We start from the raw sequence: 27,702 nt of genomic DNA, 5'->3' as shown, positions 1-27,702 counted from the left end.
TGAAATAGCTAAAAACTTGGCTCTTTATTGATCTTAAGTGACATAACTTCCATTAAGTTTAGTTGCAAAGCTGCTTTTCTCGGAGCTGTTTACACTCATGGAGAGTTGGCTTCCATGGTATGTGGCACACACATGGTCTTGAGAGTTAGTCCCACAGAAAAATACGTAAGGACGGAAATAAGAAACGTGACATTTGCTTGTGGTTGCATAAACATGACCCGAACGTAACTAATGAAATCTACTTATTAAAAAAAAAAAATCTGTGACCAAAAGCACTATCCCATTTATTGGTTGCTATTCTCATTCTAATCATGGCAAGAAAGCTAAGAAATAAATCTAGAACATGGCCCAGTGCGACGGCTGCCTGTAACCAGTCTGACTTGGATGTCTAAAATGTTTAACAGGAATTAAAGAATTCTGTTTGCTTTTAAGAAAACTTCCCAGAAGGTGGAGGAGGGCCAAGAAATCCACCTGCCTGCTTGGTGGCAGCTCGTGAAGGGGCCAGGCCAAGAATCTTCTGGATGTTCTGTGAACAAAACATAGTAAGAACTGAGCTTTAATATGACATATAAAAAAGTAGTTTTAAGCTGGGTGAGGTGGCATATGTCTTTAATCCTAGCACTCCACTCGGGAGGCAGAGGTAGGAGGATCACCGTGAGTTCAAGGCCACCCTGAGACTACATAGTGAATTACAGGTCAGCCTGGACTAGAGTGAAACCCTACTTCAGACAAAAAAAAAAAAAAAAAAAAAGAAAGAAAGAAAGTAGTTTCACATAGATCTCAGGCAAAGATAATGCATACAAATTAAAAGTACTGTTATAGGGTTGGAGAGATGGCTTACTGGTTAAGGAACATGCCTAAGGAAGCCTAAATTCTCCAAGTCCCACATGAGCCAGATGCACATGGTGGCACATGTGTCTGAAGTTCATTTACAGTAGCTAGAGACCCTGGAGCAACCATTCTCTCTCTCTCTCTTTCTTCCCCCCCATCCCTCTCTGTATCTCTAATAAATTAATAAATAAATAAATAAAAATAAATCTTTTTTTTTTTTTTTAAGTACTGGGATGGGGAGATGGCTTAGTGGTTAAGGCATTTGCCTGCAAAGTCAAAGGACCCCGGTTCAATTCCCCAGGACCCACGTAAGCCAGACGTACAAGGTGGTACATGCGTCTGGAATTCATATGTAGTGGCTGGAGGCCCTGATGCGCCCATTCTCTCTCTCCCTCTGTTTGTCTCTTTCTCTCTCTCAACTAAATAAATAAAAATAAGTTGTTTTTTTTTAAAGTACTGTTATGACCTATAGTAGGGTGATTATTTTTTTTTCTTTTTGGTCTACAATGTAATGAACATCACAAAATAATAAAAACTATACTCTCCTGACAGGATCTTGGTATACCAATCAAAGCTGACTTTTTCAAGTGGTAAATCATAAAGAAGTATGTATGTATGTATTTATCTATTTATTTATTGTACTCAGAGTCAAGAATAGAACCCTGTGGGGGGGAAAAAAGAATAGAATCCTGGGCCCTTGTACATAGTAGGCAAGCACTACTACTAAACTATGCCCCAGCCTCCAGGGAGTGTATGTGTATATATATATATATATATATATATATATATATATATATATATATATATATATATATTTTTTTTTTTTTTTAACTATTTCTTTATTTGAGAAAAAAAGAGAGAGATATCTAGAGAGAGAGAGACAGGGAGAGAATAGGCACAACAGGGCCTCTAGGCACTGCAAATGAACTCCAGATGCATGTGCCACCTCGTGCATGTGGGTTACATGGGTCCTGGAGAACCAAACTTGGGTTCTTTGGCTTTGTAGGCAAACATCTTAACTGCTAAGCCATCTCTTCAACCCAAATCTTTTATTTTTATTTTTTTTTAATATTTTTTGTTCATATTTTATTTATTTGAGAGCGACAGACACAGGGAGAAAGACAGATAGAGGGAGAGAGAGAGAATGGGCACGCCAGGGCTTCCAGCCACTACAAACGAACTCCAGACGCATGCGCCCCCTTGTGCATCTGGCTAATGTGGGACCTGGGGAACCGAGCCTTGAACCGGAGTCCTTAGGCTTCACAGGCAAGCGCTTAACCGCTAAGCCATCTCTCCAGCCCAAATCTTTTATTTTTAGCATGAAGCATGTAAAGTTCATTCACTGGTTGTTTCTTATAACAAGGCCTTTCTTTGACTACAGGTCTTCTGGCTAAATTTTGTTTTATTGTACTACCCACAGTGTTCAGTTTCAACTTATGTAGTGGTGAGAATGACTGAGCACATAGCTTGGCGGCAAACTTATCTAGCATGTGTGAGACCCAAAATTCAATCTCCAGCACCACAAAAAGTAAAAGAACTTAGAGATTTGCAATTACATCTGTTCCCAGAACCTTCAGGATTGTTTTGTTGGTTGGTTTCTTTTTCTTTCTTCTTTCTCTCTCTCTCTCCCTCCCTTCCTCCCTCTCTCTCTTTCTTTCTTTTTTTCATGCGAGGGGGGGGAGGAGACAGAATTGATACACCAGGGCCTCCAGCCACTGTAATCGAACTCCGGGCGCATGTGCCCCTTGTGTGCATGTGTGACCTTGCATGCTGTGTCACTTTGTGTGGCTGGCTTATGAGGAACCTGTAGAGTTGAACGTGAGTCCTTAGGCTTTGCAGTCAGGTGCCGTAACCACTAATCCATCTCTACAGCCCTTACTGGTTTGTGTTTTTTCAGGCAAAGTCTCACTCTCTCCCAAGCCAACCTGGAACTCACTCCATAGTCCAGGTTGGTCTTGAACTCCTGACAACCCTTCTACCTCAGCTTCCCAATTGCTGAGATTATAAGGTAAGCCACTGTGCCTGGCTTTCTTCACAGACTTTGTTATTTTAAAATTTATTTGATAGTGCATAAGTACCAGGGCCTCCAGCCACTACAAACAATGCATGTGCCACCTTGTACATCTGGCTTTACATGGGTACTGGGGAATCAAACCTAGGTCCTTTTGCTTTGCTGGCAAGCATCTTAACAGCTAAGCTATCCCTCCAGCCCAGACTTAAAAAAAAAATAAATAAAGTATTTTTATTTAGTTATTTGAAAGCAGAGAGAGTGAGACAGAGAGAAGACGGAGGAAGAGGAGGAGAGGGGAAGAGACGAGAGGAGAGGAGAAGAGGGGAGGAGAGGGGAGAGGAGGGAAGGGGAGAGGGGGGAGAGGAGAGGAGAGAGGGAAGGGGAAAGGAGAAGAGGGGAGGAGAGGAGAGGAGAGAAGAGAAACAGACAGAATGGGCATGTCAGGGCCTCGGGTCATTGCATCTGGCTTTATGTGGGTACTAGAGAATAGAACCAGGGTTGTCAGACTTCGCAGACAAGCGCCACAACTGCTGAACAATCTCTCCATACACTCTTCACAGACTTTTATCATCCCTTCCATTATCTTTATTTATATGCAGCAATATGTTTTTAAGAAACTCCTCAGTTTTCCCAAACTTAAGTAGTTCTCATAACACAATTCTTTTTATGCTCTGACTTCACTGGCAAACACAGCATCTAATTAAATTACGTAACTACAATAACAAATAAAAGCAGTACAAAAAGGCTGTGGATAGACAACTGGACTTTCCAAAGGTAATCACAATTGGTGGTAGCAGACAAGCGTGGGTGTACTAAAAAGCACTCATGAGCAGACAGCTGACTAGAGAATCAATCTGTACACTTTAAAGTGAACAGACAGGGCTTACGAATGAGCAAAGGTTAAGTAAAGGCCAGTTGCTAAGTTTACACAATATGTTAGAAAAAACTCTTAGAATCAACTCATTACTCTTGCTTAATTCCTTCATCTTGTATTTGAGAAAACTAAAATTTGGAAAGGTATGATGGTTTGTTCAAAACAACAAAGGTAAATTAAGGGCAGAACAGGGCTGAAAAAATGGCTCAGCAGTTAAAGGTACTTTTAAAGTTCAATTCCCCAGCACCCATGTAAAGCCAGATACACAAAGTGGAGTTTGTTGGCAGTGTCAAGAAGGAGGCCTTGATGTGTCAATATTCATTCTCTCTTACCTTTATTTTTCTCTCAGATATATAAATAAAAATATCATTTACTCAGAAAGCTGGTCCATCCATCTTTCTGTTAGGTACTTCTGGAACGTTGGTCAGCAGACTGCTTACAGAATCTTATCTTTTGCAAAAGGCCAGTGTATGGTCAGGATGTGAAGCTTGGTGCAGTCAGGATGTTAAGCCATTGAGGCAAGATTAGATGAACACCTAATTACATCCCCTCTAGGTTTCCTGACAATTCCAAAGCCCTAAATCATGTCAGCCAGCTTATCCCCTCCCCCTTTTTCTTCCCCTATATAACCACTGTGTAAAAAATAAAGACTCTGAAGCCTTGAAAAAAAAAATATCATTTAACCCAGGGATAGTGTTACATGCCTTTAATCCCAGCACTCCTCAGGAGGCAAAGGTAGGAGGATTGCTCAGAATTTGAGGCCACCCTGAAACTACATAGTTAATTCTAGCCTGGGCTAGAGCAAGACTCTACCTCGAAAAACCAAAAAAAAAAAAAAAAAAAAAAAAGCAGGAGATTGTGGAGTAGTGGTGCTGACTATAATTCCAGCACTGGGGAGGTAGAGGCAGGAGGCTCAAGAAGTTCAAGGCCACAGTGAACTGATGAGATCCTGTTTCAGAAAAAGCAAAGGTAGAATTTAAACCCATGTGTTTCAATTCTTTCTCAGTCTAGTGGGTTCTCCTACACCATGCTTTCTATGTTAAAGCTGTAGTCTTTATTTTATTTATTTATTTATTTTTGAGTTTTTCGAGGTAGGGTCTCACTGTAGTTCAGGCTGACCTGGAATTCACTATGTAGTCTCAGGGTGGCCTAGAATTCATGGCGATCCTCCTACCTCTGCCTCCCAAGTGCTGCGATTAAAGGCATGTGCCACCATGCCCAGCTTAAAGCTGTGGTCTTTAGAACAAACTCCATCCTATGGCAAAAGGTTTATATGCACTGACCTGGTCATTTAATACTATTTTTAAATTTTTTAAAAATATTTTATATTTATTTATTTATTTGACAGAGAAAGAGGGAGAGAGCGTGAAGAATGGGCATGCCAGGGCCTCCAGCCACTGCAAGTGAACTCCAGACACATGTGCCCCTTGTGAATCTGGCTAACATGGGTTCTGGGGAATCGAACCTTAATCGCTAAGCCATCCCACCAGTCCATTTAATACTATTGGGTACAGTTAGACAAAAAAACACTGAGAACACTGAAATCTGAGCTTCTCTGGAAGTTTGTATTCCAGTCCTTTGTCAGAATATAATGGAGTATTTAAATATAAAGACTACAGTTTGAATATAAAGCACATGTATTCCATAACCATATGGTTCATGCTTAAAAGGGAAATCTTAAACAGGCTGGAAAGAACAATCAATCATTAGCAGATCATGCTAGAGGGAAAAATATTTGTGTTTACATTTAAATAGTTTCAGCAAACTCATCTCTGAAAAAAATTGCACAAAGTTAAAATTAAATGATATTGAAGTCAAATCAAATGAGTCAGCAATTTCCTATTTTAAAATTTGATTAAAAAAAAAAAAAAAGAGGGCTACAGAGTTGCCTTAGTGGTTAAGGTGCTTGCCTATGAAGTCTAAAGACCTGCTACTCCCCAGAACCCACACAAGCCAGATGCAAATGCTGGTAAATGTGCCTGAAGTTCGTTTGCAGTAGCTAGAGGAAGTGGTGCATCCATTATCCCTCTCTCTCTAATAAATAAATAAAAATAAAATATAAAAAATTTTAAAATAAATCAAGAAAGAAAGAAAGAGGGGGAGGGAGGGGATATTTACAACCTTTGTTTAAAAAAAAAAAAAAAACAAGTGTAGTGCACAGGCTTTTAATCCTAAGCACTCAGGAGGCTGAGGCAGGAGAATCACTGTGAGTATGAGGCCAGCTTGAGACTACAGAGTGAATTGTAGGTCAGTCTGGGCTGCAGAGAGACCCTACCTTGAAAAACCAAAAAGGAAAAAGAAAAGCCAGGCATGATGGATGGTACACGATCAGCTAGACTTGGCAAGTTCGAGGCTAGCCTGGGCTCTATGAGACCCTGTCTTACAAAAAGGAAAAAAACAGGGCTTGAGATATGGTTCAAGATATATGGTTTAAGAGATATGGTTAAGGCACTTGCTTACAAAGCCCAAGGACCCAGGTTCAATTCTCTAGTATCTATGTAAGCCAGATTCACAAAATGACCCATGCATCTGGAGTTCATTTGCAGTGGCTGGAAGCCCTGGCATGCCTGTTTTTTTCTCTCTCTCTCTCAAATAAATGAATAAATAAAACATTAAAAAAAAAAAAGAAATAAGACAGGTGTGGTGGTGCATATTTTTAATCCCAGCACTTGGAGGCAGAGGTAGGAGGACTGCTGTGAGTTAAAGGCCACCCTGAGACTACATAGTGAATTCCAGGTCAGCCTGGACTAGAGTGAGACTCTACCTTGAAAAACAAAAACAAAAAGAACAACAACTGGTTATTTCCTGATGCTACAATGTATTCAACACTAAGCTAGGGATTCTGAGAAATAAGATACAATTTGAAATAAGACATTAAGGGATGTATGATAAACATATCTGTCCAGTTAACAAAAATAGTAATATAGTGTAGACAAAATATAGAAGGGATCCTTGCTCAATTATTCTGCAGGGACAGGGGTCATTTTAGAGATTCAGAAGCAGTTTAAAGATCACTAATGCCCTTTACATTATAGGCTTACTGTGACAAAGCAGGAAATTGAATGGAACGTCAATAAAAGTATTGTGAAGAAACAAGACACTGATAGACTGCTGAGAGCCTCGCCCTAACTCACAGCACAGAAGCAATGGACAAGCTACTGCCGGCAAGGTTCTAACAACGGCAGCTTCACTGAGGTGTCAGGAGGATTGGAATGGAAACATGGAAGGGCTCAGAACGATGCTCAGCACAGCGTTCGTACTCATTAGCTGTTAACCACTGTTGTTATTTATTTTGACTTCATGCTATGCTCTTCATTTGGAGAGAGCACACAAAGAAATCTTTTGCTATATTTTAAATGACTCTGTTGAGCAATATTTCACAAAATTGGAGAAGGTAAGATATGACACCTCAGTGAAGCTGTCATTGTTGTAACACTTGTGAGCAGATAAGGAGAGATACCAACTAACGACCCTGAAAGTTCTACAAACAGAATGGAAGGCCATAGTTCTAGATTCTTACCCTTAAGGCTCAGAAACACAGCTTTGCACACATGTAAAAGAACTTTAGAAAAAAGAATTTTATGTAAAAAATGGGGCTAGAGAGATGGCTTAGCAGTTAAGGTGTTTGCCTGCAAAGCCAAAGGACCTCAGTTCGATTCCCCAGAAGAGGGCTCATGCACCTGGAGTTTGTTTGCAGTGGCTGGAGGCCCTGGCGCACCCATTCTCTCTCTCTCTGCCTCTTTCTTTCTTCCTCAAATAAATAAATTAAAAAAAAAATAGAACTGGGTATGGTGGTGCATGCCTTTAATCCCAACACTTTGGAGGCACAGTAGGAGGATCACCATGAGTTCGAGGCCACCCTGAGACTACATAGTGAATTCCAGGTCAGCCGGCTAGACTAGAGTGAAACCCTACCTCGAAAAAAAAAAAAAAAAAAAGAATTTTATATATATATATATATATATAGAGAGAGAGAGAGAGAGAGAGAGAGAGAGAGAGAGAGAGAGAGAGCGCGCGCGCTTTAGGATGAATTCTAAGGTAAGCAACTGAAAAATCTCAGTAGCAAGGTAGACATTCCCAAGGTTCCAGGGGAAGCTGAGGGAGGACAGGACAACAAAGAAGGATATATAAACTGAATCACCATGTGGTTACTCACTTGGCGAATTGACATGGTACACAGAATATACAGGAAGATGAAGGAGCAGTCTGTGGTGTCATCTCCCAGCAGGTTTCGATGAGACAGCCCTTGGATATAGGAAAGTGGAGTGAAAGGGAGTTTTGCCACCACTCTACCATCAAATCTGAAAAGGAAATAAACAAAAGCAAATAACTGTTATTTTTGGAAGACTTACTATCTTCAGCAAAGAATATGGGACAAAGGTAGAACCCTAAATCCCTTGATCTCTAGTCAAGTTTTTCTCTTTTTCTTTTTTTGGTTTTTAGTTTTATTTATTTATTTGAGAGCGACAGAGAGGGAAAGAAAGGAAGATAGAGGGGGAGAGAGAGGGAGAATGGGCAAGCCAGGGCCTCCAGCCACTGCAAACGAACTCCAAATGTATGCGCCCCCTTGTGCATCGGGCTAATGTGGGTCCTGGGGAATGGAGCCTCGAACTGGGGTTCTTAGGCTTCACAGGCAAGCGCTTAACCGCTAAGCCATCTCTCTAGCCTACTTTTCTCTTTTACAAGGTAGGGTCTCATTCTAGCCCAGGCTGACCTGAAACTCACTCTGTAGTCCCAGGCTGACCTCTAACTCACAGCAATACTCTCTTTCTGTGTGTATCTCTTTTTGCAAATAACAAAATATATGTTTTAAAAATTTAAGCTGGGCATGCTGGTGCACACCTTTAATCCTAACACTCGAGAGGCAGAGGTGGGAGGATCACTGTGAGTTCAAGGCCATCCTGAGACTACATAGTAAATTCCAGGTTAGCACGAGCAAGAGTGAGACCCTACCTCAAGAAAACAAAGCAAAACAAACAAACAAAAAAACCCTGAAAACAATATTTATTTAAAAGAGAAAGAAAATCTGTAAGCAAAGAGAAAGAAAGAATATGGGTGTACCAGGACCTCTTGCCACTACAAAGTAAATTCAGACACATGCATCACTTTGTAAGCAAGTGCCTTTAACCAATGTTTATTTTTATTTATTTATTTGAGAGCAATAGACAGAAAGAGGCAGATAGATAGAAAATGGGTATACCAGGGCCTCCAGCCACTGCAAACCTACTCCAAATGCATGTATCCCCTTGTACATCTGGCTTACATGGGACCTGGGGAATCGAGCCTCCAACAGGGGTCCTTAGGCTTCACTGGCAAGCACTTAACTGCTAAGCCATTTCTCCAGCCCTTAATAATTTTTTTATTTTTTATTACTTTTTTTTTAAATTTTGGTTTTTATTTTTATTTATTTGTTTGAAAGTGACACACAGAAAGAGAGAGAGAGAGAGAGAGAGAGAGAGAGAGAGAGAGAGAGAGAGAGAGAGAGGGAGAGAATGGGCACGCCAGGGCCTCCAGCCACTACAAACGAACTCCAGATGCATGCGCCCCCCTTGTGCATCTGGCTAACATGGGTCCTGTGGAATCGAGCCTTGAACCAGGGTCCTTAGGCTTCACAGGCAAGCGCTTAACTGCTAGGCCATCTCTCTAGCCCTTAATAAATTTTTTAAATCTATTCTTTTTTTTTTTTTGTTTCTTTGAGGCAGGGTTCCTCTGTATCCCATGCTGACTTGGAACTCACTCACTATGTAGCTCTAGACTGGCCTTGAACTCACAGGATTCCTCCTACCTCAGCATCTTGATTGCTGGGATTACAGGAGTGAGTCACCATACTCAGCTTGTTTTTGAAACCTAATTTAATACAAAATAGCTGGCGTGGGACAGTCAGCTACTAGGATAACCCAAAAGTCTACCCTGTCTCCTTAGAAGCTGGGCTCATTTAGATAATACAGAGAGAAGAGGAATTGCTCATAACACTCAGACTTAAAGAGACAATTAGAAAACATACTAATGTAACTCTAGATACTATGGAGGAGGAAATTCTTTTTTTCTTTTTCTTTTTCTATTTGGTTTTTTGAGGGAGGGTGTCATTCTAGCCCAGGCTGACCTGGAATTCACTATGTAGTCTCAGGGTGGCCTCAAACTCAAGACAATCCTCCTACCTCTGCCTCCCAAATGCTGGGATTAAAGGTGTGCACCACCAAGCCTGGCTCCAGGAAATTCTTCTTAGATAAAATTTTAACTCAGTTAACACCTGCTATTTGTAAAAAATTACAAAAATTGGCAGCCAAACCAGGTAAGAACATAAAACAGTTGCTCTAGGTGACAACTTCTACTTATTATAATTGAGAAGCCAAGAAACAAAAAGGGACCAGAAAGAGATAAGGAAAAAAGGATAGATGTCACCAGGAGAAACAAAAACTTCAGTGTATAATCTAAAAAGAGGAGAGTCACAACTGGGGAAAAATCAGTCTTCAAGGCTTCCCAAAAAAGAGAGAACTGGACTGGAGAGATGGTTTAGCAGTTAAGGTGTTTGCCTGCAAAGCTAAAGGACCGCGGTTCGATTCCCCAAGACCCACATAAGCCAGATGCTCAAGGGGTGCAAGTGCCTGGAGTTCATTTGCAGTGGCTGGAGGCCCTGGCGCTCCTATTACTCTCTCCCTTTCTCTGCCTCTTTCTCTCCCTCAAATAAATAAATAATAAAGTTTTTTTTTTTTGTTTTGTTTTGTTTTTGTTTTTTTTTTAAGAGAACTACTTGGCTAGCATGGCCTGACTCATTCTAACAGACAACACTAGTACTGGAGAAGCTATAGGGCTACTCCTGGGTCCCTAAAGTCTCCTTTGGAGATCCATTAGCAACCTCCAAAATAAACCCTTGATTAAATTTTGGCTACCTGCTTGGTCTTAAATACTCAAAGAGAAATATATAACCAAAGATAGAGGGGTAGGTCAAATATATGAATAGCCTACTAAATAACACAAGAGCTTCCTAAAAGGGGAAACAAACAAGGCCTTAAGACATGGTGTCCCCATCTCTAGTAGTTTTAATTCTGTAATAAGAAGAAATAATCATAGATGTCAAAAGGATTATTATCAAATCTAAAATATACGTGGATGACTCTGACCAAGGGTCACTTAATTCAAAAAATTTCCTTATACTGGGAACAATGGTGAATTTCTTCTAACTTGTGCCACAACATCCTTAAATAAGTCCTAAGACCAAAAATATATTTGTACAGCTTTTAAAGAACCCAATAGCCCTATGGTACCAACCTTTGGCGCTGGCCACCCCCAGGACAAAGTTAAAAAGGTATACTTTGGTAGGCTATTATACAAACTATGACATATTCACCATTATCAAAGTCAAATGTTGTACATATATTCCTGGTAACTCTGCTAATATCTCATCTATTTAGTCATACAGAAACAGATTCAGGTCATGTCAGACTCTACTGTGCCACCCGATGAGCAGTTCTGGAAGAAAATCTCAGCTACCTCATGTTCAGATGGTCCTGAGACAATCCAGCTCCATCTACCTGGGTTCCCTTGAATGCTCACCAAGCCTAGAAGTCCTCAAACAGAACAAAAACTCAAATCTAGGGTGGAGGGATGGCTTAGCTGTTAAGGCATTTGCCTACAAAGCCAAAGGACCCAGGTTCTATTCTCCAGGATCCACGTTAGCCAAATGCACAAGAGGGTGCACGCATCTGGAGTTCATTTGCAGTGGCTGGAGACCCCGATGCACCCATTCTCTCTCTCTCTCCCCCCTTCTTTCTCTGTCAAATAAATAAATAAAATTTAAAAAAACTCAAATCTATCATTAATATATAGTAAAATACTTGTGTTTCATCAATGTCCACTAGGATTAAAAATCAAACAATAAAAAGCTACTGTTCTGCAACTTTTCTGAATAATAACATTGACAACAATAGTATATGTAAAAACAAAGAATATCTTCCTACCTAGCAATAGTAACCTTTTACAAGAGGTCTGCTAAATGATGTTTTCATGTCATTTTTCTCCTAAAGCTAATGTGGTTTGACTTTGTAGACTTTCATAACTCTTAAGACCTAGATCATTAAAACAGTGGCACATGCCTTTAATCCCAGCATTCGGGACACAGAGGTGGGAGGAATGCCATCAGTTCGAGGCCACCCTGAGACTACATAGTGAATTCCAGCTCAGCCTGGGCTAGAGTGAGACCCTACCTCGAAAAACAAAAACAAAATAAAGTAGCTCATGCTGGGAGTGTGACCCACACTTTTAATCACAGCATGCAGGAGGCAGAGGTAGGAGGACCACCATGAAGGTTGGAGGCCAACCTGAACTACAGTGTGAGTTCCACATCAGGCTCAGCTAGGGTGAGACCCTTCCTTGGAAAAACAAAAGAGACAGTTTAACAGGAAGCATCCTATGGGGGGTTGATAATACTGTGCCCAGAATACTATCTAGGTGTGGGGGCACACGTCTTTAATCCCAGGATCGCTGTGAGTTCAAGGCCACCCTGAGAATTCAGTGAATTCCAGGCGAACCTGGGCTAGAGTGAGACCCTACCTTGGAAAACAAAAAGAAAAACAACAACAGAATACTATCTAGTGAAAAGAAGGGAATGAAAACAGGGGCGTCAATTTTAGGTGGTGAGCACTAAGGGCAATGAAAAACATGCATACAGCAACAAACTCTGCTTTGGCAAGGGACATGACGGGTTCCCATCCTAATGTAAAGAGAAACAAGCCTTTGCAAGGGCCACAGATAGAGGGTTCTGTAGCTCAAGAAACAACAAAATACAGCTGAGTTCGGATGTTACTTTCCAGAACTTATCCATTTATAGGGATCTCTCCCATTTTATATTATGTCCCAAATTATATTAACTTCATACATAGGGAAGAGAGCAAATTCTTAAATGGTAAGTCATCCCACGCAGACATCTCCTCTACTCTGAAGTAGTAAACACCTTCCTGGGCATTTGTTGCATGCCGATAATCTTAGCACTCAGGAGGTTAAAGCAGATGGATCTCGAGTTCAAGGTCATCCTAAACTACATGAGATCCCATTTTTAAAAATATAGTATGGCATTGCAGAAGAGGTGGCGAAAAGAATGTAAGAGCCAAAGGAAGGGTAGGACTCCTTACAAGGTGCTCCTCCAGACACAAAAAGGCCTGGATATCCATGACCTCACAGTACCTGACACAACCTACACAAGACTATTATAAGAGGGGAAAAAGATCATGACAACAAAATAAAAGAGAGACTGAGAGGGGGAGGAGATATGATGGAGAGTAGAGTTTCAAAGGAAAAGTGGGGAGGGAGGGCATTACCATGGGATATTGTCTACAATCATGGAAGTTGCCAATAAAAAAATAAATCCAACCCAGAAAAAAAAAAATAAAAAATAAATAAATAAATATATATATATATATATATATATATATATATATATATATATATATATATATATATATTATGGGGACAGATGTGGTGGCACATGCCTTTAATCCCAGCAGTGGGGAAGCAGAAGTAGGAAAACTGCCCTGAGTTCAGTGTTACCCTGAGAGTACATAGTGAACTTCAAATCAGCCTGTGCTACAGTGGGACCCTACCTGGAAAAAACCAAAACAGAATGGATAGATGTATGTGTATATATACGTATCTGTATGAGTACATATATATGTGTGTGTATAGAGACAGAGAGGGAGGGAGGGAGGGGGGAAGGAAGGGGGAGGGAAGAAGGGGAGGGAGGGAAGAAGGGGAGGGAAGAGAGAGGGAAGGAGGGGAGGGAGAGAGGGAGGGAGGGGTAGGTAGATGTGTTTATGTGTGTGTGTGTGTGTGTGTGTGTGTGTGTGTGTGTGTCTATCTCTCTACTGGGCTGAAGAGATGGCTCTATGGTTAAAGGCACTTGCTTGCAATGTCTGCTGGACCAGGTTCAATTACCTAGTACTCACATAAAGCCATATGCAAACTGTGGTGCATGCATCTGGAGTTCGTTTGCAATGCCATGAGGCCCTAGAATATTCTCTCATTCATTGTCTCTCTCCCCTCTCCTGTCAAACAAGTGGTAAATAAATAAAACATACATATTTTTTAAATAGGAGAAATCATGAGACTTCTAAACATCTTGGGCAAATCTTCCTAAGTCTTCTGGTCCTAAAGGTCTATGATTCCAATAATGATTCGTTAAGTGAAAATTTTCTTGTTTTGTTTTTTTTTTTAATTTAATTTATTTATTTATTTATTTATTTGACAGCAACAGACACAGAGAAAAAGACAGATAGAGGGAGAGAGAGAGAATGGGCGCGCCAGGGCTTCCAGCCTCTGCAAATGAACCCCAGACGTGTGCGCCCCCTTGTGCATCTGGCTAACATGGGACCTGAGGAACCAAGCCTCGAACCGGGGTCCTTAGGCTTCACAGGCAAGCGCTTAACTGCTAAGCCATCTCTCCAGCCCTTGTTTTGTTTTTTATGAGGTAGGGTCTCACTCTAGCTAAGATTGACCTGGAATTCACTATGTAGTCTCAGGGTGGCCTTGAACTCATGGTGATCCTACCTCTGCCTCATGAATGCTGGGATTAAAGGTATGTGCCACCTCACCCAGCTCCAATAAACTTTTTTTTTTTAATTTTTATTAACATTTTCCATGATTATATCCAATAAACTTTTGATACTACTGAATTCAAAGGTCACTTATTTGTTATATCCCAATACCTTAGTACGGTGCCTGGCACAAAGTATGCCAGCGAACAGGTAGTAAGGAAAGGTATACTTTGTAAGGAGAAACAAAAAGGAACAGACATACAAATGGGAATTATAGAGGATTAATAGTAAGGCAAGGAAAAAACTGCAAAGGAAATCCTAATACACATGGTATAGTTGGTAAGCTTTGAAAAAGGAATAACTAGCTGTCATCTTTGGATGTTTTTCTAACTTCTGTCCAAAGCAGTTTCACAATTACTCAAGTCTGCTACAAACTTGTTTAGATAGCAGTAACTGATCATCACTGAACAAGATTATAGTAGTTAAGAGTATTTTAAGAGTCACTATCTTTATATGAATACCTTCATTTTGAAAAAGTATATATATAAACAACTTGAAAACAGAGGGAACATATTTAATTCTTTTTTGAAAGACTATATAATGCTTAAGCTTTTATCTTGTAAATAAATATTCTGACTATAAAGAGGTAAAAACAAGTTATTATGTAATTGTCTGCTGTCAAAATGAAAATCCCTTTATTTCAATGATTGCTTTGAGTTTATTTAAAAAAATGTCCTTATAAAATACACACTAAAAAAAAAGAAAATATACACTGAAATTGTTACAAGTACAGGATCAAGAAGTATAATCTCAAATGTTAAAAAAATGTGATAGGTGATATGCTCCACTTATATTATATACTTGAAAGAATATCTCCTCAATGTAACACAACACCATGAACAATGAATGTAGGCAATGAAAATGTCCTAAAAATAAGTGAGGGGCTGGAGAGATGGCTCAGTGGTTGAGGCTCTTGCCTGCAATGCCTAATGACCTGGGTTCAATTCTCCAGTGCCCATGTAAAGCCAGATGAACAAAACGCCGCATGCATGTGGGGTTCCTCTGCAGTGGCTAGAGGCTCTGGTGTGCCCATCCCCTCCATCTCTTTCTCTCTCCCAAATAAATAAAATGTTAAAAAAAAGAAAAAAACAGGTGAATAATGTATGTATGCGGACATATACATTATAAAAAAGACAAAAAACTTAAGACTTGTAAAATAACTACATCTACACAAAATACATTATTCTTGCAACTTTTCTGTAAATTTGAATTTTGTTTTCTTTTTTTTTTTCTAATGTGTGACTGTGAATGTATGTGTGTGTATATGTGTGTGTGGACCAAAGGTTGACATCAGGTGTCTTTTCCCATCACTTTCAACCTTATTTACTGAGACAAGTTTCTCACTTAAACCCAGGGCCTGTAGATTTAAATCTCGTCAGTCAGTTTGTTCAGGGGGTGGAAGGAACCCCCTTTCTGTCTCCCAGTTACTGGGATTACAGTGGGCTACAACAATCGCCCAGAATTCACATGGGTGGGAGGAATCCAAACGCCAGTCCTCATACATGCATAGCAAGCACTACAGCTACTCCTCAGATACTCTTTTGTATAGACAAAGTCTGGCTATGTCATCTAAAGTAGACTCAAACAATCTTTGGGCAGGAAGATGGCTCAGTGGATAAAGTGCTTACTCCACAAGCATATGGACCTGAGTTGGGATCGCCACAACTCACATAAAAGCCAGACACTACAGCACTAGTATCTACAACCCCAGCATGCCTAGAGAAAGAAGGAAAGCAAAAATGGGAAAATTGCCGAAAGCTCACAGGCCCAGTCTTGTCAATGCAAACATGAGAGATACAAACAAGCTTGAAGGAAAGGAGTGATAGCCAAAGTTGTCCTCTGATCTTCAAGTACACACCACGGAACATGTGTGCCTGCACTCTCATACATATGAACACACACACAAGTACACATACACACCTGAACCTCTCAATCAGAGCTTCAGGTCCCTAAGTACTAAGGTGTATGTTTGAAATTCTATCAAAACGAAGTATAGTCAAAAAGCTTATGCTTGGCTGGGCTTGGTGTTGCATACCTAAATTCCCAGCACTTGGGAGCTTGATTGAGGGCAGCGTGGAGCTACAGAGTGAGTTCTAGGTCAACCTGGGCTAGAGTTAGACCCTACCTCAAAAATATGACATAAAACATAAAAAATTTATGCTCCCATACATGCAAACAAAGAATAACACTAGGCAAAAGCAGGCTACTCACATTGAATTAAACATTCCCATTAGGGCAGTAAAACAAAAGCCAATCGCAAACATGGATTTCATTCGCACCTATAAGGAAAGCAATAAATTGTCATCTCACAGTTTTTTGTTTTTTTTTAAACCACTGAAGTACAATACAAAAGTTTTGGTTTCAAGTCACTTCTTCAGGAAGCTCTCCATTGTAGAAAGCTTTTTATTAGCTAACTTACCTTCCATCTCCAATTCCTCTTCTCCTTGCCATCTTGTAATGAACTGTGGTAGCTACATGACCCAGTTCTAGCCAATGATAATAAGTAAGAAGTGTTGAAGGTGATATTTATTTATTATTTTAAGATGAAATCGGTTATGTTGCCTAGGTTCACTTTGAATTCCTGGGCTCAACAGATTCTCTGCCTATGACTCCTGAGTAGCTATCACACACCTGGCTCTGGAAGGAACTTTTGTTTTTATTGGTTTATTTGTTTTGTATATGCATGCATGGAGTGATTAGACTAGACTAGCTGGCCACCAAGTTCTGGGGATCTTCCTGTTTCTGCTTTCCCAGAACTAGGATTACAGATGCCTACCAACAAGCTTTTATGTGGGTGCTAGAAATGTAAACTTGGGTCCTTGTGATAGAAGCATTGCTTTTCCCACTAAAACATCTCCCAGCCATAGACTTTTAACAGGATAAACTTAGCTAGGCATGGTGTGAATGCTTTTAAGCCCAGCACTTGGGAGGCAGCGGTAGGAGGATCCTGTGAGTTTGAGGCCAGTTTGGGACTACAGAATGAATTCCAGGTCAGCCTGAGATAGAGTGAGAACTTACCTTGAAAAAAAAAAAAATCAATAAATAAAAGGGACAAACGTGAACCACCTTAAGCCTTCTGCTCAGTTTTTCCTTTTTTATTTTAAGCAGAAAGAATATACTGGAATGAAAAACATAATGCCTGAAGGCAAAGCAGGATCCAATCAACCAAGGGAATTTAGTAAGGACATGAGTCTTTGAGGACAATGGGCTGCTACACTAGCCTGGCACTACTGACCTCTAGAGCAACGAAAAGAAATCAGTATCTGTTTTAGGCCGCTGTAGTTAGAGTACTCTGTTATTTGCAACTAAATTCATTTTAAATTACATACCCCATAAATGCAGAAATAGACAAAAGATTATGTAGATGCACAATTAATAGACGGTAGCTCTGGATCATTGGTATGTTGACAATTTTACCTTTTATAGTTTCCAAATCTGCTATGGCAAATATGTAGCAATTCTGCCAGCAGATACCTGCAAATTATAGCATTTCTGGAAAAGAATTTCCAGAAGATATAAACATGGCAAAGATCTGTAGGTTGAGAAACTCCTGCAAACTTCAGCTGTCCTGTGCTACATGTACAGAAGTTATGCAGAAAAGCTTGTCAAGTCATGCAATCAGCCTGTGCAGTACCTTAGGAAGACATGCTTGAACAAAGTCAGCTCTAGAAATACCCAGTACATGGGGAATAAATGCCTGAAGACTCAAAGAACAAAATAATAAAAGCCATCCTAAATGTTCCAACCCCTTTGCAGGAATCTCACAAGTTCCTATACATCAAAGACTTAGCATAATAGAATATCTAAGAGGGAAACTAAGCAAGAAGTATTTGTAGGAGACAAATTATAATGACCTAAGTAGCCTTAAAAATACTATCAAAGTGGTGCTTAAGAGAAGCAGCAGATTTTCATCTGTTTGTTATTGTTTGTAACCTTTGTAACTGATAAATTTCTGAGAAAGTTAAGTGTTTGATGCAAGCCAGACTTTTGTTTAAACCTCACATAGAATATATTCTGGACTCTTACCATTGACAGATCTCTATTGTTATTCTTCAGTTTCTCCTCCTGTCTCTCTGAAAATTAACAAACTAGTTAGTTTAAGCAGTGATGAGAACAGAGCAGTTATTAAATAACTTCTCACTGGAGATTACAAAAGCATTTTGTTTAAACATCACTTAAAACTGTGAAATAAACTGGGTGTGATGCGCACACCTTTAATCCCAGCACTAGGAAGGCAGAGGTAGGAGGATCGCCATGGATTTGAGGCTACTTAGAGACTACAGAGTGAATTCCAGATCAGCCTGGGCTAGAGTGAGACTCTACCTCGTAAACCAAAATATATATATATATATTTATATTAACAGAACATCCAAATACAGTAGAGCACCAAAATATTTTAATGTAACTAAATAAAATATTTAATTTGGAAATATTAACAAAAATTTAAAAACTAAAAAAAAATATTTCTGATATTAAATATTTTACCCAGGTATAGTTACATACACATACTACCCTGAGACTACATAGTAAATTTCAAATCAGCTTGGGCTACAGTGAAACCCTACCTCCTAAAAACAAAAACAAAAAAAAAGAAAAAAAGAAAAAAAAAAAACTTACATTCTACTAATGGGAATTCCCACTCTAGTAGTTCATAAGTGTAAAATAATGATTGCACTTATGTATCTCAAATATTAATAATTTAGCTATTAACTTTTCCTTTCTTAAAATTTCACTAGAAGAATATATAATCTAAAAATTATAAACCTTATCAGTTGGTAAGATGGATCTAAAATCTTCTTTCATATTTTTGCATAATCAATCTAAAAATAAGGTGCCTGGTTAAGTAATACATAAAACTAAAAAAACATAAAAAATTTAATCTCTACTTCAAGAAAACTATTGTATATACAAACACTACCACAGAATTCAAGCAGAAGAAGTACCAATTATACATTAATGCCCTTTTTTTTTTTTTCTTTTTTGAGGTACAGTCTCTAACCCAGGCTGACCTGGAATTAATTATATAGTCTCAGGGTGGTCTTGAACTCATAACAATCCTACCTCTGCCTCCCAAGTGCTGGGATTAAAGGTGTGCATCACCACGCCTGGCACATTAATGAATGCCTTCATTACTACATTCCATCAACATAAAGTACTAATTCTCAACATAAACTTTTTTTCTTGATTAATGTAAGCTGTGATTGAAATTACCTAAAAGTTGTACATTATTTGCTCTAGTAGATCAATACCAATATAAAAGATCAAAGATAATATACAAAAAAAGGGGAGGACAGAAAGCAGAACAGAATAAAGATATCACAAACTAAACACATATTCTTTTTTTGTGAGCTAGGGTCTCACTCTAGGCCAGGCTAACCTGGAATTCACTATGTAGTCTCAGGCTGGCCTCAAACTCACAGCAATGCTCCTACCTCTGCCTCCCAAGTGCTGGGATTAAAGGCATGTGCCACCATGCTCGGCTAACCACATATTCTTAAGAGGGAAATATGCATCTAAAATGAGCAATCATGGGCTCAAGAGATTGTTTAGCACTTGCCTGTGAAGCCTAAGGACCCAGGTTCGATTCTCTAGTACCCATGTAAGCCAGAAGCATAATGGGCACATGTGTCTGGAGTTCGTGTGCAGAGGCTGGAGGCCCTGGTGCACCACTCTGTCTATCTGCATCTTCCTCTCTCTCCCTCTCTCAAATGAACAATTTTGTTAAAATGAGCAATCAACAGTTAAAGGCGCTTGCTTGCAAAACTTGCCAGTCCTGGTTAGATTCTCCAATATCCATGTAAAGTCAGACGCATAAACTAGCATGTTTATCTCAAGTTCATTTGCACTGGCAAGGGTAACATACACCTATACTCTCTTCTCTCTCTCAAAATAAGTAAAAAATATATTTCTTAAAGCCTACCTTAGGCTAGATCATGAGAACATGTACTTTTTCTTTAAGAAAGGGGGTGGGAGAGGAAATGTAGTTCAGTTATCAGAATGTTTGCCTAACATGCATACAGCCCTATGGCCAACCAGTACTATGGAAACCAGGCAGTGTGCCTGTAATCTAAGTACCCAGGAGGTAGAGATAGAAGGATCAGAAGTTTAAGGTCATCCTCAGCTGCACAGCGAGTTCAAGGCCAGTATGGACTACATGAGATCCTGTCTCAAGGAAAAAGAAAGAAAAGAGGGAAGGAAGGAAAAGAGGGAGGGAGGAAGGGAGAAAGAGAGGAGGGAGGGAAGTAGGGAAGGAAGGAAAGAAAAACAATGAATAAGGGAAGAAGGCAAAGAGAAGAAAGGGAGAGGAGAGAGAAGAGAAGGGCAGGGAAGCATAGTAAGCATGCCCGTAGTCCCAGCTCTTGGAAAGCAAAGGCAGGAGGACTTTGAATTCTAGGATAGCTTGGGCTACATAGCAAAACTATCTCTTTCTCACAAAACCATGCAAAAAAATTATGTAGATACCACTTATCATCATTAACAACTTTATATTTTCATCATCTGAACACTTCTATTTTTTTAGAAAAACCTAAGCTTTATTTCAAATAATAACTCACCTATTTTCTTTTTTTGTTGCCGACCAGCTGATTCTGTTATAGTTTCCTTCTTCTTTTCCACTGTAAACATACCAAAATAAAAATTAGTTTCATAGTAAATTAAAAAAAATAAAGGAAGCCAGACATGGTGATGCACACCTGTAATCCTAGTATTCAGGAGGCAGCGAGGTAGGAGGATGGTCATGAGTTCGAGGCCACCCTGAAAATACAGAGTGAATTCCAGGTCAGCCTGGGCTAGAGTGAGACCCTGCCTCAAAAAACCAAACAAAAATAAAAAACAAAAAGGAGGACTGGAAAGATGGCTTAGTAGTTAAGTACACTTCCTGTACAAGTGTGAGGGTCTGAGAGGGCTTGAGACCTCCTAAGTTCAAACTCCAGAATCCACATAAACAACTAAGTGTGGACAGTAAGTCTAGTACTATGGGGAACGAGGCCAGAGAATTGGTGGAACTCAAAAACAACAAGCTCAAGAATAAGTAAGAGACTCCCCCACAAAGCAAACAGGTGAGTGAGTAACAAAGGGGGCCCTGAATGTTCTCCTTTGTCCACCACAAGCAAGCCCATGGTTGCTACATCAACACATACACATGCATGCAACACACACATACCACCACACCATACATATTAATGTACATGTAAAAAAGAACAAAAAAGATTCTTTATGCCAGGTGTGGTGGCACATGCCTTTAACCTTGGTACTCAGGAAGCAGAGGTAGGAGGATCACCATGAGTTTGCGGGCACCCTGAGACTACATAGTGAATTCCAGGTCAGCCTGGGCTAGAGCAAGACCCTACTTCAAAAAAAAAAACAAAACAGGACTGGAGAGGTGGCTTAGCAGTTAAGGCATATGCCTGCAAAGCCCAAGGACCCAGGTTCAATTCCCCAGGATCTACATAAGCCAGATGCACATGATGGTGTATGTGTCTGAGTTGGTTTGCAGTGTCTAGACACCCTGGCATGTCTATTCTCTGTATCTGCTTCTCTCTCTCTCAAATAAATAACGATAAAAATATTTTCTTTTTAAAAAAGAGTACTTAAGTTGAAAAAAGAAAAGAGCAATAAAATTAACTGAACAAATAAACACATATGCATGTATATGCCCATATGCACAAATAAATAATATTTTAAAAAGAATTGAGAGTACAAATGAAGAAGGCCTAACAGTGTGGTAAAAGCATTCAATTTTGCTGGCCGTGGTGGCACACGCCTTTAATCCCAGCACTCGGGAGGCAGAGGTAGGAGGATCATGATAAGTTCGAGGCCTCCCTGAGACTACATAGTGAGTTCCAGGTCAGCCTGAACTAGAGTAAAACCTCACCTCAAAAAAAGAAAAAACAAAGCAAAATAAAAAAAATTCAATTTTAAAAACATAAGTTGTCAAGTAGACATTCATGATAAGATAACAAGTTAATCATGAGGACTATAGCTCAGATCCCACATAAAAGCCAGATCCACTGGGGTACTCCTGTAACCCCTATACTGGGATGGAGGAGACAGGACAATCCCTGTGGTTTGCTGGCTACCTAGCTTTGCCAAATCAGTGGGCTCCAGATTCAGTGAGAAATCCTGTCTCAAAGAAAAAGATAGAGGGCTGGGAAGATAGCTCAATAATTTGACCCTCCCCAGCACCCATATAAGATGAAAAGTGTCACAGTATCTGTGATTCCCAACATGCCTACAGCAATGGGAGGTGCCCCCAGGTGAGTACAGAAGCCTGCAGGTAAGCCAGTCTGGCATAAGCAGTGGAAAAGCAAAAGATCCTATCTAAGGCTCAGGGTCCATTGCAGAAGAGGTGGTGAGAAGAATGAGCAAATGGGTAGGACTCCTTACAACGTGCTCCTCCAAACACAAAATGGCCTGGATAGCCTGACCTCACAGTGCCTGACACTACCTACACAAGACCATCTTAACAGGAGGAAAAGATTATGACATCAAAAGAAAAGAGAGTCTGATTGAGAGGGGGAGGGGATATGATGGAGAGTGGAGTTTCAAAGGGGAAAGTGGGGGGAGGGAGGGATATTATTTACAATCATGGAAGTTGTCATTAAAAAATTAATTAGTTAAAAAAAAAGTGGAAGGAGAGGACAGACACCCTGAGGTTTTCCCCTGACCTCGACACACACACTATAAGATACACATATACACATGCAGAATACATAAAAATTGTAAAATAAAGTGGAGAGCAATTAAGGAAGGCATTTAATATTGACCACAGGCCTTCACACACGCTGCACACAAGTAAGCACACATACCCTCACCTTGCACATTACACACACACAAAATGTAACAAAATGTCCACTAGAATAATGAATCTTGAATTAAGGGGACTGGGCCAAATACATAATTTTGGGGAGTTACTGGCAAAAACAGCACAAAAATGAGTTCACCAAAGGAATGAATGTCAAAATAAAACTAAAACAAGAAAGCCTAGAGAACAGTACAGCTCAGTGGTAGGACTTCCATCTATATAGTGAGGTACTACCTCATGTGCAAGGCTCAGGGCCTGGATTAATACTTAACGTGAGAGACTGAGAAGGAGAAAGAAGCGGAGGGGAGGAAGACAAAGAGAGAAAGAGGAAGGCATATGGGAGGGGGAAAACAGAAAAGAAAAAATAAAATCCTGAGTTTTGCACCAACTCTAATAAACAATAGGAAGTCAAGGAAATTAGCCAAGTTTGATAATTCATGCCTGTGAATCCCCACACTTAAGAGGCTGAGGCAGGAGAATTGTAGTAAGTTCCAGGTTAGCCTGGGTTACACTGGGCTCCCCAGTGAGCACCAGGTTAGGCTCAGGTTACAGAGTAAGGCACTGTCTCCAATGAAAAAAATTACAATTAGAAAAAAACAACAACAACAGAGACAGGTGTAGTGGTGCATATCTTTAGTCCCAGCACTTGGGAGGCAGAGGTAGGAGGATTCATGTGAGTTAGAGACTGGCCTGGAACTACATAGTGAATTCCAAGTCAGCCTGAGCTATAGTGAGACCCTACCTCAAAACAAACAAACAAACAAACAAACAAACAAACAAACAGCTGGGGCCAGGCGTTGGCAGCACTTAGGAGACACGGGTAGGAGGATTGCCATGAACTTGAGACCACTCTGAGACTACATAGTGAATTCCAGATCAGCCAGGGCTAGAGAGAGACCCTACCATGGGGGAACAACAACAACAACAACGTAAGAAATCTTTAAGGAAATTACAAAATAATTCCCAGGGAGATAAGAGCAAAACCAAGAGAAGTCAGATAAGTAAGCATAGGAAAGTTTCTGGCTTGTTCTGATGGAAGTATAAAGGCGCCAGTCAACAATATAAGGAAATTCTGGAAGACGATCATGTTTGGGAAGGTGAAGATAATGAACTTAGTTTTCAATATGGAGATGTGCATTACTGACACTGAATAAGGAATGGTGAACTATAATTTTAAAAGTCTAAGACTGAAAACCAAAGTCTGAGTTCGGCCTCTTAATTCTTTGTTTGCTCTGTGATGTAAGTCTGTCATTAACTTTCTGAGTGTCAATCTCCTTTCCCATAAGGTAGTGGTAACATTTATAAAAAATGACCACAATAGCTATTATGTGGATCAAAGGAGGCCAGTGTTTTGTTTTTTTTTTCAGATTTCCTGAGCATGCTAAATAAGCACTCTACCACTGAGCTACACTCTCAGCCATTTCAATGAGAAAATTTATGAAAAAACTTACAAGCTTCACCAGTGAAGATACCCAATAGTGGACACTGCAAGCCTTATATTTGGCCAGCCAGGCCAAATGAGCCAATGGGTGCAATAGTGACACGTCTGTTATGAGGAAAACTACGTGCCTTCTAATTTGACTGGAGGCTTGCTCCATGGGAGGAAATACATCCCTGATACTGAAAACCTACATCAGCGGTAGTCATGAGCCCTATGGATGTAACATCTAGTGCTGTCTGGCTAAATGTATATACTATGCTCACAAACTGTCCAGTATGCACTCTTAACATTCATACCCATATATTAATGCTACTCTCACTTTTGGTTTCAGAACTTTATCTTTTCAGATGGCAGTGACCTTGGAATGAAGAAGGCACCATGGTGCTGAGAAGAACTGACAGAGGAGTGCTCAGAACTGAAATGTCTCTATCACACCTTCCAAGGCTCAGGGTCCATTGCGGAAGAGGAGGCAGAAAGAATGTAAGAGCCAAAGGAAGGGTAGAACTCCTTACAACATGCTCCTCCAGACACGAAATGGCCTGGATATCATGACCTTGCAGTTCCTGACACTACCTACACAAGAACATCATAACAGGAGGAAAAGAAGATGACATCAAAATTAAAAAGAGACTGATTGAGAGAGGGAGGTGATATGATGGAGTGGAATTTCAAAGGGAAAAGTAGGGGGAGGGAAGGGATCACCATGGGATATTGTTTACAATCATGGAAGTTGTCAATTAAAAATAAATAAATATTAAAAAATTTCAAACTTACAAAGGCATAAGGAAAAGATAAAGAATACCAAGAGCCATTGAGCCTATAAAGCCTATCACAATCCCAGCATTTAAGAAGCTGAAGCTCAGGCTGGAGAGATGGCTTAGCAGTTAAGGCACTTGCCTTCAAAGTCTAAGGACCCAGGTTCGATTCCCTAGTAACCACATAAACCAGATGCACAAGATGGTGCATGTGTCTGGAGTTTGTTTGCAGTGGCTGGAGGCTCTTGTGCACCCATTCTCTTATATTGATCTGCCTCTTTCTTTCTATAATAAATAAGAAAGTGGGGGGGGGGGGACTGCCATGGGTTATTATCTACAAGTATGAAGGTTATCCCCCCAAAATTAAAAATAAATAAAATATTTTTTTTAAAAAAGCAGCAAAGGCTCAAGGACCATGAGTTTGAGGCCAACCTGTGCTACACAAGACCCTATTACAAAAACAAGCAAATGGAATGATTTGCTTTGTACTCTAGGTTGGGTCCTCTTAAATATTAGTTTTATTTCACAGAAAACAAAATTACCTGATCGTATCTTTTCCTAAACTATCCTTCAGTGTGTTCATCCAATTAAAACCTGGCTTATAGGGCTGGAGAGATGGCTTAGCAGTTAAAGTGCTTGTATGTAAAGCCAAAAGACCTTGGTTCAATTCCCCAGGACCCACGTAAGGCAGATGTACAAGGTGGTACATGCATGTGGAGTTCCTTTGCAGTGGCTGGAAGCCCTGGCATGCCCATTCTCTCTCTCTCAAATAAAAAAACAAAAATATTTTTTTAAAAACTGGCTTATCCCTGAAGACAATACCTAATTCAACACTAGTCATAATGGTTTTTTGAGTCTTTAAATACGACTTACAGGCAGAAATTTCCATAGTTTTGCTAATGTTCTTTTGTTGTATCCATATCCCAATTATACCAGAAGGGACTGTAAAGTGATTTGCGCCATGGGGGCATCTTTAGAATTGTGACTGCACATATATAACTGCCTTGTGACTTGATCCCCTTTAGTTTTACTATACATTTCCACAAAGTTTTTCTTCTTTCTTATCTTCTTGAGGCAGAGTCTCCTTATGTGACACAGAAATGGAACTCACATTCCTCCCATCTTGGCCTCCCCAGTGCTGCGATTAGAGGTGTGTGCCACCACACCCAGTACAGTGGGTTCTATTTGCATACCTATAAAATATCAGTTGGTGCTTCTATCATTTACTGTGAACATGCACTCGATGAGCTTCACACATTGAAAAGATTTTTAATGTGCTACCATACTCACATTTTTTACTTTGTTTCTCCACTTCTGCTTTCAGTCTCTTATACTTGTCCGTCCTGTAAACCAGGACCCAGGTTATGCCTGAAACATTAAAAGCAACATGCCAACACAGAAATGACTGGAAGGGTCACAACAAACTGTCATTAGTGGTTACTGTTGGAGGGAGAGGGATTTCACCTTGCTTCATATTTACCCGTAGTTAACTTGAAAGAAAGGAAGAAGAAAGAAAAAAAGGAGGGAGGGAGGGAGGAGGGAAGGAGGGAAGGAGGAAGGAAGGAAGGAAGGAAGGAAGGAAGGAAGGAAGGAAGGAAGGAAGGAAGGAAGGAAGGAAGGAAGGAAGGAAGGTTGGTTTCATGTAGCCTTGAACTTGCTATGTAGCCAAGGATGGTGTTAACTTAAACGTATGAGTCTCCTGCCTCCACCTCCCCAGAGCTGGGATTACAAGAAGTAACTTTTTCAGCTGGGCGTGGTGGCACGCGCCTGTAATCCCAGCACTTGGGAGGCAAAGGTAGGAGCATCATCATGAGTTCAAAGCCACTCTGAGACTACATAGTGAATTCCAGGCCTGCCTGAGCTAGACTGAAACCCTGCCTCAGAAAAACAAAAAGAAGTAAGTTTTTTTTTCAAAGATCAATATAATTACTTTTCAACCAAAACTGTGAGCACGTGAAAATGTCTCCTCCACAGTTCATATACCATCTTAGACCACAGAAAAGTAGGTCACGCTCCGCTGCTGTCTGAGGACCGCCTAGAGCTTTCCCGCAGCAGACAAGCGCCTCCGCCCGCGGGCGAGGCTCTGCGTCGGAACCCCTGCTGGGTGGTCGAAGGCCCTGGGGATCCCGCCGCCCCCCGCCCCGGCGGCCTGAGGCTGGTGTCGGGGAGCAGCCGCCCTCACCCTCGGCGAGCAGCGCCGTGCACACGGAGATAAAGACGATGAGCAGCGTGTCTGCGAACATGGTGCTCATCTCGCGCCTCGGTCCCCGCACTCCCACCCGCCACGGGGAGAGCGTAAAGAGCCCGGGACACACAAGGTGGGCGACCACCGAGTACAACACACCAACTTTGACAGCACAGAGACCACACTTCCGCTTCCGGGACACAGCAGCGGAAGTGC

General features: G+C 40.5%; 1 protein-coding gene across 1 annotated transcript; it reads right to left on the bottom strand.

The window, feature by feature from the left end:
- On the bottom strand, positions 1-27,639 carry Tmco1 (transmembrane and coiled-coil domains 1). Its single transcript, XM_045161210.1, has 7 exons — positions 27,484-27,639; positions 26,592-26,669; positions 20,857-20,916; positions 18,329-18,375; positions 16,514-16,581; positions 7,873-8,017; positions 1-526 (listed from the first exon to the last, which is right to left on the bottom strand). Exons 1-7 carry the CDS (start codon positions 27,551-27,553, stop codon positions 428-430), a joined length of 567 nt encoding a protein of 188 aa, XP_045017145.1. The 5' UTR covers positions 27,554-27,639; the 3' UTR covers positions 1-427.
- Positions 27,640-27,702: the final 63 nt, after the last annotated feature.

Source organism: Jaculus jaculus, chromosome 1, assembly GCF_020740685.1.
Source record: "Jaculus jaculus isolate mJacJac1 chromosome 1, mJacJac1.mat.Y.cur, whole genome shotgun sequence".
Classification (NCBI taxonomy): Eukaryota; Metazoa; Chordata; class Mammalia; order Rodentia; family Dipodidae; genus Jaculus; species Jaculus jaculus.
Note: the sequence above shows the minus strand (reverse complement) of the source record. Positions and strands in the feature narration are given on the sequence as shown.

Bases quoted from the DNA above. Each gene is read 5' to 3' on its own strand.
- Tmco1 (XM_045161210.1), bottom strand. From the start codon at position 27,553: ATGAGCACCATGTTCGCAGACACGCTGCTCATCGTCTTTATCTCCGTG. The intron at 26,670-27,483 runs GTGAGGGCGGCT...TTAATGTTTCAG, and splicing joins CACGGCGCTGCTCGCCGAGG to GCATAACCTGGGTCCTGGTT. The intron at 527-7,872 runs GTGAGTAACCAC...TTTTGTTCACAG, and splicing joins GTACCATGTCAATTCGCCAA to AACATCCAGAAGATTCTTGG.